This window comes from Sciurus vulgaris (genome assembly GCF_902686455.1).
Source record: "Sciurus vulgaris genome assembly, chromosome: 14".
Lineage (NCBI taxonomy): Eukaryota > Metazoa > Chordata > Mammalia > Rodentia > Sciuridae > Sciurus > Sciurus vulgaris.
In genome coordinates this window covers 78376619-78390616 of record NC_136475.1, presented here as the reverse complement: position 1 = coordinate 78390616, position 13998 = coordinate 78376619, and the positions used below count along the sequence as shown (strand labels likewise).

The 13998-nt window shown below is 42.1% G+C and overlaps 1 protein-coding gene across 1 annotated transcript in view; it reads left to right on the top strand.

Annotated features, from left to right (window-relative positions):
• The window catches only part of DRC1 (dynein regulatory complex subunit 1), a 63784-nt gene that overhangs the window by 27307 nt on the left and 22479 nt on the right, over positions 1 to 13998 (top strand). The window contains exons 3-7 of the mRNA XM_079110125.1: positions 2215 to 2327; positions 4432 to 4615; positions 9685 to 9822; positions 10794 to 10880; positions 11519 to 11641. Of these exons, the coding sequence (XP_078966251.1) occupies positions 2215 to 2327; positions 4432 to 4615; positions 9685 to 9822; positions 10794 to 10880; positions 11519 to 11641 (645 nt within the window). The remainder of the gene's footprint in view (positions 1 to 2214; positions 2328 to 4431; positions 4616 to 9684; positions 9823 to 10793; positions 10881 to 11518; positions 11642 to 13998) is intronic.

Here is a 13998-nt window from a genome sequence, read left to right as displayed (position 1 = left end):
ACATGGTAAATGCAGGGATTTGTTGATGACTGTAACATTTTATCTTTTAATTTTGCTTTGGGTCTTTAATACTTGATTCAGAAATTTCTTCCTTTTCTTTCTTTTCTTTTTTTTTTTTTGGTACCAAAGGCTCTTAACCCCTGAGCCACGTCCCCAGCCCATTTTATTTTGACATAGTGTCTCCCTAAATTGCTTAAAGACTTATTAAGTTGCTGAAGCTGTCTTTGAACTTGCAATTCTCCAGCCGCAGCCTCCCAAGCCGCTGGGATCCTTCTTTTCTTTTTTGTGGTACTGGGGATGCAGGGCCTTGTACATGCTAGGCGAGTGTTCTGCCAACTGAGCCACATCGCCAGCTCTTTTTATTTTGAGACAGAGCACCCCTAAGTGCCCAGACCGGGCTCAAACTTGCCATCCCAATGCCTCAGCCTCAGAAGCAGGTGGGATCGTAGGCCTGTACCATCACCATCCCTGGCTTGATTCAGAAATTTCTAATGTTCACACTGAGTAGAAAACAAAATATTGCCCAGAATTGCAGGAAAGCCATGATTTCTTTATGCATGTAAACCCATTTTGTATAAGTTAGAAAGCTACAGGAAAAAAAAAAAATCAAAATTCTGGTGTCTGTCTGGGTTAAGGCCCTGTTCTATATTCATTGAAACTACATTTCAAATTTTCCTTAGAGTAATGAGATGAATGGAATCTTCAGTTGTTTTAGTGACTGTGGTACAGAGGTGTTTGCAGTTCTTGAAATCATGACATCACAAAAAGGCTAAGGGTAAAGACACAAATTATGGAGTTTATAAATAAAGACTTAGAAGAGGCATTCATAGGACAATCCCTGTGCCCACTTTGAGACACTGCAACCAGCTACAATTCTCTCCTGTGTTAGAATCCTGTAACCAAGGACCCCACACAACATAAGAGAGAATAAGAGCGAATAATCAATAAGAGAGAAGCTTCTGGGGCTGGAGTTGTGGCTCAGTGGTAGAGTGCTCACCTAGCATGTGTGAGGCACTGGGTTTGATATAAAATATATAAACATATAAAATATATAAAACATATAAAAATAAATAAAAGTCCATTGATGACTAAAAAATATTTTTAAAAAAGGTAGAAGCTTCCTTCTGTGCCTCACTTAATTCCCAGCATGAGCTGGGCGTGGTGGTGTACGCCTGTGAGCCTAGCAACTCAAGAGGTTGAGGAAGGAGGATAGGAAATTCTAGGCCAGCTTCAGCAATTCAGTAAGACCCCGTCTCAAAAATAAAAGTAAAAGGCAATGGTAAAATGTTCCCGAGTGACTCAATTTTCTAGTATTGGGGGAAAAAAAAAGTCTCTGGCGTGAGTTGTTCAGAACTGGGACTGACACCAGGACTCCTTGATGTTGGGGACCTCAGCTCCTTCTGCCATTCCTTAGGTTGCTTTCATCTGCTCATGACATCATACTTTAACCCCACTTTCCAGCCTCAGAGCGGGGGACAAAGAGCAGCAGCAGAAGGTGCACCTTTTCCCTTAAGGCATAATTCAGAAGTGGCACATACCACTTTTGCACATGTATCATTGATCAGACCATATTCTAGCTGCAATGGAGACTAGGAAATGTACCTATTTTGGGAGGTCGCATTCCCAGCTGAAATCTATGTATTCTCTTACCCAAAGAAGAGGGGGAAATGTACTTTGGAGGACAGCTACCATTGTCTGTCTCCTCCCCATCTGAGATTCTTAGAAAGGACCCTGGTAGTGTCAGTGGCTTGGAGATCTGCTGGGGAAAGTGCTGAGATGTACCTGCAGTATGAGCCAGTGCATTGGTTGACTGATCCATCCTATGAAGAGAATGAAATACATTGAGAACTACAGCATTAGTGGATTGTAAGCTCAAACTCACGTCACAAATGTCCTGATGGAAAAGGGTTGCTAAATAGATGGTATCCTTCAAACTCTTAAGGTAGCTGATTCCTGCTGGAATGGATGGATGAACTATAGACATTTGTGCAAAATGTTTCTAACTTTCTAAATAGTAATAATAATAATAAATTGTTTCAATATATAATAATATCAATTATTATATATACATATGTATTTGCTGTGCTAGGAATGGAACTCAGGGCTTCACACTTGCTAGTCAAATGCTGTACCTCTGAGCTACATTCCTAGCCCTAACCTTCTAAATTCTTTACAAAACGTTCTAACTTTATAAATTCCTATGTCTGTTCTCAGAAATTGTCTAAACTGCTGCTCTGTGGCACTGAATTGGTGACAAATATCCAGGTGGCTGCAGATATCAGAGAGATCCACAGGAGAGTTGAAGAGGAGGAGATAAAGCGCCAGAGGTAAGGAGCCTGCTCCTCTGCAGCCTGGTGGACATGAGTGTGGTCTCCTTGTGGGTCCCTATTTCCCCCTGAATCATTGGAAAGAGATGTTGTCCAACTTAGTCTAGTAGAGTCCCCTTCTTGCCTCTTATGGGTCCCCCCTCTCTTCTTTCTTTTCCTCCCTTCCTCTCCTGTCTGCCTTCTCCCTCCCTTCCTTTAGCATTACATTGCTAATGTGTGCCAAGCTGTGTGCTTACAAAAGGAGCGAAATATGGCCCCTGCTTATGATTGACATGGGAACACCCAACCAGAATTTGTTCTAAAATAAACATATGTTATGCCAATACACGAGGAGGCCTTTGGATGTCTTTGTAGGGATTAGAGAAATTTCGCAGGCAAGGTGCCTTTCGGGTGGTTGGGCTGTAAGGGATGAGTAGGAGTTTGAGGAGTTGAGGAGTAGGCATTTAGGCAGAGGGAGCCCTTGAGCAGAGGCATAAGGTCACACAGTGTGCTTGGAAATACCATGATAGTCAAGGCTGGATGAGGGTGGTGAAGAAGAAGAAATGAGACTGAACATATCAGTTGGGCAGTCCTGGGTTTCAGTTGATCAGAATGTCCAGATCCATAGACATCTTGGCTCCATGCTTAGGAATGGAGGAACGAAAGGCACCCATGTCAACCCTTCAGGCTCAAGAGTCCTTGGTAGGCAGGCTGCTTTGCACACCTATCTTTCCAAGTCTCAGGTTGCCCAACGGGAGGCGTTAAGCTACTTAGAGTGGTTGGACTTCCTTAGTTTGAACACAGAAGTAGACTGACAGCATTTAACCTCCTACTTTGAATTGTTTTTTAATTAACTTCCTAAACACAGTTCCATAAGTAGAGTAACCACCTGACCATTTTAGTTCATCTCAACATACACAGACAGCCTTTTTAGTTGTTCGGCACAGGTAGTCCCCACATGAGCAGTGTTACCAGCTCTACCATATAATTGGTGACTTTATTCTTGACACATCCCATTGCCTGTATGGGCAGTACCAGAAACTGAGTTGGCTGGTCACCAGCAGATTTGGCTTATAACAAACCTTGAGTGCTATGCTAAGGAGTTAGGCTAGCCTATGGTCACTGAGGAAAAAATGGAAGGTCTTATAACTGTAGAGTTATAGTATCAGTGTGTTTTGGAAAGATGACTGACAGCTGTTCCCCATTTCTCAAGATAATAAAGTCAATCAAATTGTGATATGTACTATGTGTCCTAGCTTGAAAGGGGGGTGGACTAGGAAACAAAAAGAGGAGATAACAGGATGTGTTAAGTCGTGACTCCAATTCTGAAGGGGTTCATGTTTTTGTTTGGAGTTACTCACATAGATTTAGTCTGTTAAAATTGGAGAGAGTTGCTGGCATGTGTCCTCATCATTGTCCTCAGAGGGCTCTGATCTTAGCACTAACACCTTCTTTCTCATAGTATACTCAGTATGCTCCATCATAGGGTTTCTTTGGAATTTCTGGAAAGGTTTCCCTATTTTCCATTACTAGTGGCTGAATTTTCTTACTTGTGCATTCCACTAGTTATTTACTGGGGAAGGAGTGGCCAGACACATGAGGTCATAATAAAAAATGATAGCTAGCTTAAGTCCTACTTGTTAAGTGATCACCTGTGTTGTGTGTCATCTTATTTAATGCTGACAACAGCCATTTTGGCGTGAATATTTCCATCATTTCCATTTTACAGATGAGGAAAGTAAGGCTTTCAGAGAGTCAGCAATTTGTATAAGGTTGAGTCAGTTAGTAGCAAGGTCAGGACTTGAACACAAAGTATGTGTGTTGGAACTATTTGTGTCATGTCTTACTCAGAAGTATGTGACCCGGTGACTCTAACCATATGTATGTGATTGTGTGTGTGTGTTTGTGTGTGTGTGGTCTTGGGGTGGATCTGTTTTTGTTATATGTCATTTTGTTGGTCTGAGTTGCTTAACATCCAGCTTAAACTGAGATACCTCCCGGGTTTAGTTTGGTTCTGGTGGGCATGTCTGAGGGTGGTGCCTGGTGCCTGGGCCCTGATTCCAGAGAACCTGTGTGCAGTATTGGAAGGCAGCACCTGAGGCTGCTGGTATGTTTGTATTTGTAGAATTGAGAAGCTGGAGAATGAAGTTAAGAACAGCCAGGACAAATTTGATGAAATCACCACCAAGTGGGAGGAGGGTAAACAGAAGCATATTCCTCAGGACCTGTGGGAGATACTCAACACTCAGCAGCTGCACTGTGCAGGGCTGATAGAGGACAAGAACAAGCTTATCAATGAACTACAGCAGGCAAGTGGCGGGCCACCACCGGCCCAGGGGGCTGTGGCTGGAAATTGGTCTGGGTTATTGTTCTGCTTTTCCTCAGCGGATGAATGTGAAGGCCTTACTTTACTACTTTGAATGCTGCACAACTCAAGTGACAGTTTTTATTTATTTTTTAATGGTAAAAACCAAATATCATTAAATTTTACCACCTTAATCCTTTTTCAGTATCTGGTTTTGTAGTGTTCATATATTCACATCATCCTGTGACAATCTCCAGACTGTTTTCATCCTGTAATGCTGAAACTCTGTACCCATTAGATAGTAATTCCATCCTCCTCCTCCCCAGTCCTTATTAGTCCCCTTTCTATTTTCTGTTTCTGTGATTTTGGCTACTTCAGGTGGAATCAATGGTATATATCCTTTTGTGACTGGCTTATTTTGTTTAGTATAATGTGCTTGGGTTCATCTATATTGTAGCATGTGACAATTTCTTTTTTAAGTTTGCAATATATATATATATATATACATACATATATATGTGTATATATATATGTATTCCATTATATGATATACCACCATTTTTCTTTTTAAAAAACATTCTTCTGTGGATATCAGTCTGATGCTTAGATCTGAAGCTCTTAACAGCATTTCTAAGACTTGTGCTCAGATCTTCCAAAAACCACAAATCAACATCTTGGTCCAAATAAAAGCAAGTTTCGATTACACTCCAAACTAAATTCCCATAGCCTGCCATTGTGCTGCCAATCCCCTTGCTATTCCTCTCAAGAGGCTTGGCCCTGAGGGGCTCTGCCTGAGCTGGGAGCAGCCATGTTCTCTGTAGGCTTCCATCCTTACCCCAAGGGGGCCGTTTCTGGAGGGCTGGAAGCCATGGCGGGAACACACATATTTAAACTAGGAAACTCATGGATTAATTTCCCCTTCTTAAGTTAGAGATTTTCTCTGAATTTCTGATTAGGATATTTTCTTCTCAGGATTCTAAACCTTTGCACCTATGTGAGCCAAGTTAGTTCTCAGTCTCATACAGTCAGAGGTACAGGCAGACCTGCCTGATGGAGTCTTCAGTATTCAAAGCGACCAGGTCTCCATTTACATTTTGAGGACTGTAGGAGTTATGTTCTTTCCACTGAATTTTCAGTCTGGCTGAGTATTGAATTTAGCTGAATAGATTTATTTTTACTTTCTCTCTGTAGAGAGTGAATTCCCCAGGCTTAATGTCACACAATTAAATTCCCTTTCTGATCTTACTACTAAACTTATTCACATGTGCGTGCTTCCCATGGAAAGGGGCCAACACCCTTACCTTTATTCTTTCTTCTAAAATCCTCTCAAATAGTTGCTGTCCTGGTGCCAAATGTGGGGGTCCTCTCTGCCACCTCCTGTGTGGATGAGAAAAGGGATAACTGCTGGAGGATGATGTTGGCAGTATATCATTCAATTACCCAAAAAAACTTATCTACTCGATAAACACACAAGAGCCAATACTCTTTTTAAATGAGAGGGGGCATGATGGATCTGGCCATACCAGTTCTGGCCTCTTACAACAACAATTTGCCCAACTCTCTTTTATTTATAACATACAGGTAAAGGGGACCAGGACCAGGAGGAGGGTCTTCTGTGATGGACAGGATAGGGTGGAGTTAGGGGAACCATTATCTTAGGGGGAAAATTCCAGAAGGAGACAGGGAACCACTCCCACGCAGTGCCACATGCTTCCTGGTGTTCCTAGAAACCAGACCTCTGCGTCCATGGCTCAACCTAGTCTGATTCTGCTAAATAAGGATGGCTTCCCACACAGTATCATAACTTTTGTTGAAGATGTAAGCTTGAGGGTGGGTGACCAAATAGGAATCGGCGGACAAAAGTGGCCCAAGCAAGCTTTGTTGGAATTTGGCTCTGGGGCAAAATTCCCAGCCTCTGGGCTCTCTATTCTGTTCCACTGGTCTGTATGTCTATCTTTATGTCAGTATAACACTATGTAACATTGCTCTGTAGAATATTTCTGTAAGGCAGCTTGCGACCCGCGGCGATTCTAGCCACCACTGTGTGCTCCTGCTGAACTGCCACTTGCTCGCTCATCTCAGTTGTGGCTCGCCAATAGCTCCCAGAAAAATGCACAGTGGACACGAGGTCTCATGCAAGACTAACACGTCTGCTCCAGAGTGAAAAGAAAGGAAAAAAGAGAAAGATGGCGTGTAGCTTCTCCCAGATATTGGAATCTCAAGGGCTGGAAGGAACCAATAGCGGAGGAGAATACTTGCAAGCTGACTGGTGAACCAATAGCTATCTAGCATGTTAGGACATAACGTGGGAAGCAGGAAAATGGCAGCAGTGTAAGCCGGAAATTCCTGTAACGTAAGAGGTGGGCAGAGCGCAGATTGACAGGTGGTTGGGAGGCGGAGTATCGGCTTTATATTACAATTTCAAAATCAGGGAATATGTGATCTCCAATTTTGTACTTTTTGAAGATTGTTTTGGCTTTTTTTCCCCCTTCATTAAGTTGCCGAGGCTGGCCTTGAGCTGGTGAGCCTCCTGCCGCAGGCTCTGGAGTCACTGGGAGTACAGGTGTGCACCACTGCACTGGTTGTTTTGACTTTTTTTGAAGTTCCTTGAGATTCCATATGAATTTTAGGATTTTTTTTCCTATTTCTGCAAAAGCTGATTTAATCAGGATTAAATTGAATGTGTATATCACTTTGAATGGTATGGACATTTTAATGATATTGAGGCTTCCATTTCCCAAGCACAGAATGTCTTTCCATTCATTCGTGTCTTTTTTGATTACTTTTATCAGAGTTCAAGTCTTTCACCTCCATGATTAAGTGTATTCCTAAGCATTTCGATATTATTATTATTATTTTTTGTGGTCCTTGGGGGTTGAACCCAGGACCTTGTGCATGTGAGGCAACCAACTGAGCTATATCCCCAACCCATTTGATTATTTTTGATATGTATAAAGTGAACTTTTTTCTTATCTCCTTTTTGAATTATTTATTATTAGTGTACAGGAATGTGACTGATTTTTATTTTTTTACACTGGCATATTCACATATTCATTTAGATACCCTTGGGTAAAGTAATACATAACTAAGTAATAATTTTTGAGGGGTTATTTTTCCTGCAACTTTGCTGAATTTATTAGTACTAATAGGTTTTTAAAAATCTTTAGGTTTTCTATATATCAGATCATGTTATCTGTGAACAAATATAATTTTAACTCTTCCAATTTGGATGCCTTTTGAAGTGATTGACTTTTTAAAAAATATTTTTAGTTGTAGATGTACACAATACCTTTATTTTATTTATTTATTTTATGCATTTTTTATTGTTTTATTTAGTTATACATGACAGCAGAATGCATTTTGATTCATTGTACACAAATGGAGTACAACTTTTCATTTCTCTGTACACGATGTAGAGTCACACCATTTTTGTAATCATACATGCACACAGGGTAATGATGTCTGTCTCATTCCACCATCTTTCCTTCCTCCGACCCACTCCCTACCTAATTTTCCTGTACACAATCCAACGCTCCTTCATTCTTCCCTTACCCCTTGCTCCCTCCCCTGTTATGTATCAGTATCCACAAATCAGAGAAGACATTCAGCCTTTGGTTTTTGAATTGGCTTATTTCTCTTAGCATGATATTCTCCAACTCCATCCATTTACCTGCAAATGCCATAATTTTATTCTTCTTTATAACTGAGTAATGTTCCATTGTGTATATATACCACAGTTTCTTTATCCATTCATCTGTTGAAGGACATCTAGCTTGGTTCTACAATCTAGCTATTGTACATTGAGCTGCTATAAACATTGATGTGGCTGTATCACTGTAGTATGCTGATTTTAAGTCCTTTGGGTATAAACTGAGACATGGGATAGCTGGGTCAAATGGTGGATTCATTCCAAGCTTTTTCTCAGCAAAGGAAACAGTCAATAATATGAAGAGAGAACCTACAGAGTGGGAGAAAAATCTATACTACACACACTTCAGATAGAGCACTAATCTCCAGAATATATAAAGAACTCAAAAAAACTTAACACCAAAAGTACAAATAACCCAATCAATAAATGGGCTAAGGAACTGAGCAGACACTTCACAGAAGAAGTTATACAATTGATCAACAAATATATGAAAAATGTTCAACATCTCTAGTAATTAGAGAAATGCAAATCAAAACTACCCTAAAATTTCATCTCACTCCAATTAGAATGACTATTATCAAGAATACAAGCAACAATAGGCATTGGCAAGGATGGCGGGGGGAACGTACACTCATACACTGCTGGTGGGATTGCAAATTGGTGCAGCTACTATGGAAAACAGTATTTTATTTATTTTTTTGTGATACTGAGGATAGAACCCAGTGCCTCATATATGAGAGGCAAGTGCTCTACCACTGAGCCACAACCCCAGCCCCCAAGTGATAAATTTTTAACCAGAAGAAAAAGTTTTGTAGTGATTTTAGAATTATTGACTGATAGAAAGATGTACTTCTGCAGCAAAGTTTTATGTTCTGTTTCAAGTTTTATGTTCCTTGTTAAGAATGGAATTTAGTCTGCAGTAGATCTATTCCTGTGTTAGTAACTTAGCTGGGACCCTCTAGGGTTTCTGGGAGCTTGCTGGCAGATTTACTGCAAGTGTTAATCAAGGGGTTTGATCCTGGGCTCAGGTGGTATTGCTCTGAGCAGAGCTGTGCTATTTCCTAGTCCTTCAAAGATTCTTCTGAAGCCATTTTCTCTTCTTATGGTTTTATTTATTTATTTGGTACTGGGAATTGAACTCAGGGACAGTCAACCACTGAGCCACATCCACAGCCCTATTTTGTATTTTATTTAGTGACAGGGTCTTACTGAGTTGTTTACTTGTTTAGTGCCTCGCCTTTGCTGAAGCTGACTTTGAACTGATGATCCTCCTGTATCAGCCTCCTGAGCCGCTGGGATTACAGGCGTGTGCCACCACATTCCTGGTGTTTACAGATTAGGATGAGAGGGGACCAGCAGGGGTATGCTTGGCATCTCTTGCTCTGTTGCAGTTTGTGACCCACCTTCTGTGTGCTCTCTTCAAGGAATTAAAAGTAAAGGATGACCAGTATGTGAAGGACTTGAAGAAACAGTCAGATGACATCTGCCTGCTTCTGGAGAGGATGGAAGAACAGGTGAAGGACATAATGAAAAGCTTTCGCCAGGAGCTCTCTCACATTGAGGTCAGGGGTGTGAAAGGGGGCTGCTTTCTGCAGTTGGGCGGCCCCTGGGGAGGGCTGGGTCTGTCCTAATGGTCTAAGGAGGGACCTGGATGTGTCTGTCCTCTGATTTCTGGATTTCTTAAGTTAATTTGCTCTTTCATTCACTCATTCATGTAATCACTGCATGGCTACTACATGCCAGGTCCAAGGGCAGGGGATCCGCCACAGACAAAACAAGTCCCTGGTGGAGCTTGTATTTTAGCAGGATATATAGCCTGAAGTAAACAAATTACTGCATTTATAACTTGATAGATGGTAATAAGTGATTTGAAAGACAATATGACAGGGACCAGGAATGAAGAGGGAGGTTAGTCCTCCACGACCCTTGACATGTATGAGCCGTGTATTTATTCATGGCAGTTCGAGTGAGGATTGGGGAAAGGAAGTGCCAAACAGGATTCAGGAAGTGATAACTTGAATTTGAATGGAATATTGAAGATTGATATTGAGATTTAGGCCTTCCCATAATGGAAGAGAGTCAAGAGGGTGGGCCTCTGGGTTCTGCAGACCTGCTTCTGCCTTCCCAGGCCTCTGTGGGCTGCATGCTGCCTTTGCTTCTTGGGAGGCCAGCCATGGCGATGCTCCAGTCCTAGTCGAGGTTGAATTACATGCCAGAGTTTGCCCAGGACCGACAACCAGAGTACTGACTTTCCTCCAGTGCCCCGCTTCTGATAATTGACTAAGTCATGACAATGTTGCTGCATTTCTTCTCTGAATTCTTGTGAAGTGTAGGATTTATAATGCCTAATTTTCATGTAACTCTTTCTGTTGCCATTTGGCCACATGAAATGGCAAGTCTGCATTTGGGTGTGACTTTACCTGTGTGGTTGGTGACATGGCACTTGTGCAGTCATCTAAAAGCTTTTTGTACTGGTGTGACCTCCCTCATTGAAGGAGACACAAAGACCCTTTTTTCCCCTTCTTCGTTGTAGAAAGCCTTTGAGTTGGAACGACAAGAGCTGCTGACCAGTAATAAGAAGAAATGGGAGCGGGCTCTGCAGAACCACAACTCCAAAGAGGTAAAGGTGTGGTAGGTGGGTGGGAGAATGTCAAGGGCAATCCATGGAGCCTGCTGTGGTTTCGACTATGACTGAATTGCTAGCCTTTTGTATTTTGGGCAGGGTTGCCGTGGTGTACATTCGTTTCTGCACTTCATAATTAAAGCAGTGTGACCTTGTAGGTGGGGTGTCCCTTGGGTGGGTGACTACCACCTTACAGCTTGCTGTGGTTTCCACAGTCCTGTCACTTCTCCTTGGGTATCTGCTCCAGCCATGGATATGTGTGACCCAAGAAGGTGTTTGAAGACACATTTTAAAAAGGTGCAGGATTATCACATTTCAGAGATGGAGAGAACGAAGAAGTGTCTTGACCAAGACCTGGGGGAGTTTCTAGAAATATAAACATCTGACCATGATCATCGTTCAGTTTCTTAGCAGAGCATTCCTCTTGGGGCTTCTGGAGTAAGGGTCTCATAAAGCTTTACAATCCCAGATCTAGGGGTTTAAAGCCTTGGGGCTTTGGGGCTTTGGAAAACCACCAGACTTTCCCAGCCATGAGACTTCCAAACCATCCGCTGTGTCATGCTTGTCAGGCCACAGCAGGCTTGAGTCGGGGCAGGGAGGGTCCCTAACTGTCTCTCATCTCCCTGTGCCTTCAGCTGGAGTATCTCATCAACCGCATTAAGAAAGTGGAGGACTATGAGAAGCAGCTGAACAAGCAGCGGATCTGGGACTGTGAAGAGTACAACATGATCAAGATCAAGTTGGAGCAGGATGTGCAGGTGTGGCGGCTGCTCCTCACTAGCAGTGTGGGGGGTGGTACAGATGTTGAGTGCCTCTGAGTGTCTCATCTTCACCCACTTCCCATGGCGTTCCAGGCATTCCAGAGGCAGCTCAGCACCAAATGTTTATTAATTATCTGCTTTATTTTAAATGATCATGTCCAAAGTTGCTCATGGCCAGGATATATGTAGAGGAACATTTCCTTCTCCCTCCCTCCTTTCTTTCTTTCCTTCCTTCCAAGCCTGGGGATCAAACTCAGGGCCTTGTGCTTGCTATGCAGTACTCTACCACTGAGCTATAGCCCCCAGCCCAGAGGAACATTTTCTAGAAGAAACCAGGGGAGAACTGCCAAAATGCTACCAGGGTCTGGAAACATGGCTTGTGAGGAATCACTGAGAATTGTGCATTTGAACCTGGGAAAGGGAAAGAGTGCCTGGGACAAGTTAGCTGTGTAGAAGGCCAAAGCTAGGTCTATTGCTGCTGACACCAAAACTGTCTAATGGTATCACTCACATTCAAGGCACTTAATTTATAGTACCACTAATCCTCATGATAAAGCAAAAGAAGAAACCACTAATAGCATTTCATACATGGGGAAACTGAGGCTCAGAGACAAGTCTTCATAGCTAGTCCATGGTAATTCAAGCCCATTTCAGTCATTTCCATCATGCCAAAGAGCCTGTGATTGATGTTGGAAATTACAGTAAAGCAGACTCTGACTCACCTCAGAAAGAACCTTCTAACAGAATTGTCCAATGTAGAAAAGGGTGTCCTACAAGACAGGGTCCTTTATCTCATTAAGTATTCTCAGGCCAAAAGAAGTGCTTCAGTGCTAAAGAAGAATTCCTGCTGAAGGAGATTAGACTTTCTGGTGTCTGAAGACTTTCTAAGCCTAGGATTCTATGTTTCAAAACCTATTTTAAAAAATGCATCTCTGATTATATTTAGATATGATGTAATTGCATCTTAATATTTGTATTAGGGCTCTCTAGAGGAACAGAACCAACAGGAGATTATATATTTATATATATATATATATATATATGATATGTGTATATATGATATATATGACATATATATATATATATATATGATTATAAAAGGGAGGAACAGGACCAACAGGAGATTGAAAAAATATATATGATTTACACACACACACACACACACACACACACACACACACACACACATGATTTATTAGATTGGTTTACACAACCAGAAACTGGATAGTCCCACAATGGCTGTCTGCAGGCTGGAGAGCTAGAGGAACCAGTAGTTGCGCAGTCCAAGATGCTGAAGACTCAGAAAAAGGGGGATCAATTATGCTACCCCAGTCTGGGACTAAAGGCTTCTGGAAACTTCCTGGAAAATCACTGGTAGAGTCCACTTTGGAGGAGTGAAGGAGCTAGAGTCTGATGTCCTTAGGCGATTGCAAGCCGCAATCAAGAACCTGTTCAAGAAGAATCAAGCTTGCATCTGCTGCTGCTTCCTTGTTCTTCCAACTTTTATTCCATCCAAACTTCTATTGGATGGTGCTTCCCACAGTTAGGGAGGGTCTTCACTTCAGTTCCCTATTCTGCGTCCCAGTCATTCCTAAACACGTCCTCCTTGACACATCCAGAAGCCTCTTAATCCTAGGCATCTCTTATTCCAATCAAGTTGACAGTTCAGATTAACCATTACAATTTTCAAGCACAGTCTAGTCACTTCAGTATCTGTGTTGAAGAATGCATTGGTTTTTCCACATGGCCTCTGCTAGGAGTTCAGTTCTCGCTCCTCCTATAACTGCATATCAGGACGTTAGATTTTAAAAACCCCATTAGACTACAGATATATTTGCCAGTCTTGGGAATGTTTCCAGACTCTTCTCATGTTAGTGCCATGGAAGGAGAATTATTGACAAAGAAGGGTAAAGTCTGTAAGAGGGCAGCCCGACTGGGCTGTATGTGATAATGTTTTACCAATAATGGCCATTAAGCTTTCTGAATTTATCTTGGTTCTATGATAATTTATGTGACAAAAGTACATACTGTTGCCCTCATCAGGTAGATCTACAGAACCTCATGTTCTTAATCTAATGTTCAAGTATTTGAACAAAGCCAATAATTCTGAGACATGTAGAGAGGATGAGGAGAGGTCAGGAGGGGAGGGGAGGAACACTGAGGCGGAAAGTCCGGGACACCTAGCTCCCATGGCTGTCCCTCCAGTTGGACTGATGGTGAAGTGGGTCTGTGGAGCAGGCTGGCCGATGGGAAGTTCAGAGTGGGAAGGGTGCTGCTCCTTAGCATCACTGTCTTCTCAGTGTTAGGTGGAAAACCAGAGTACACGTGCCTCCATTTAAATAGGAAAAAAAAAT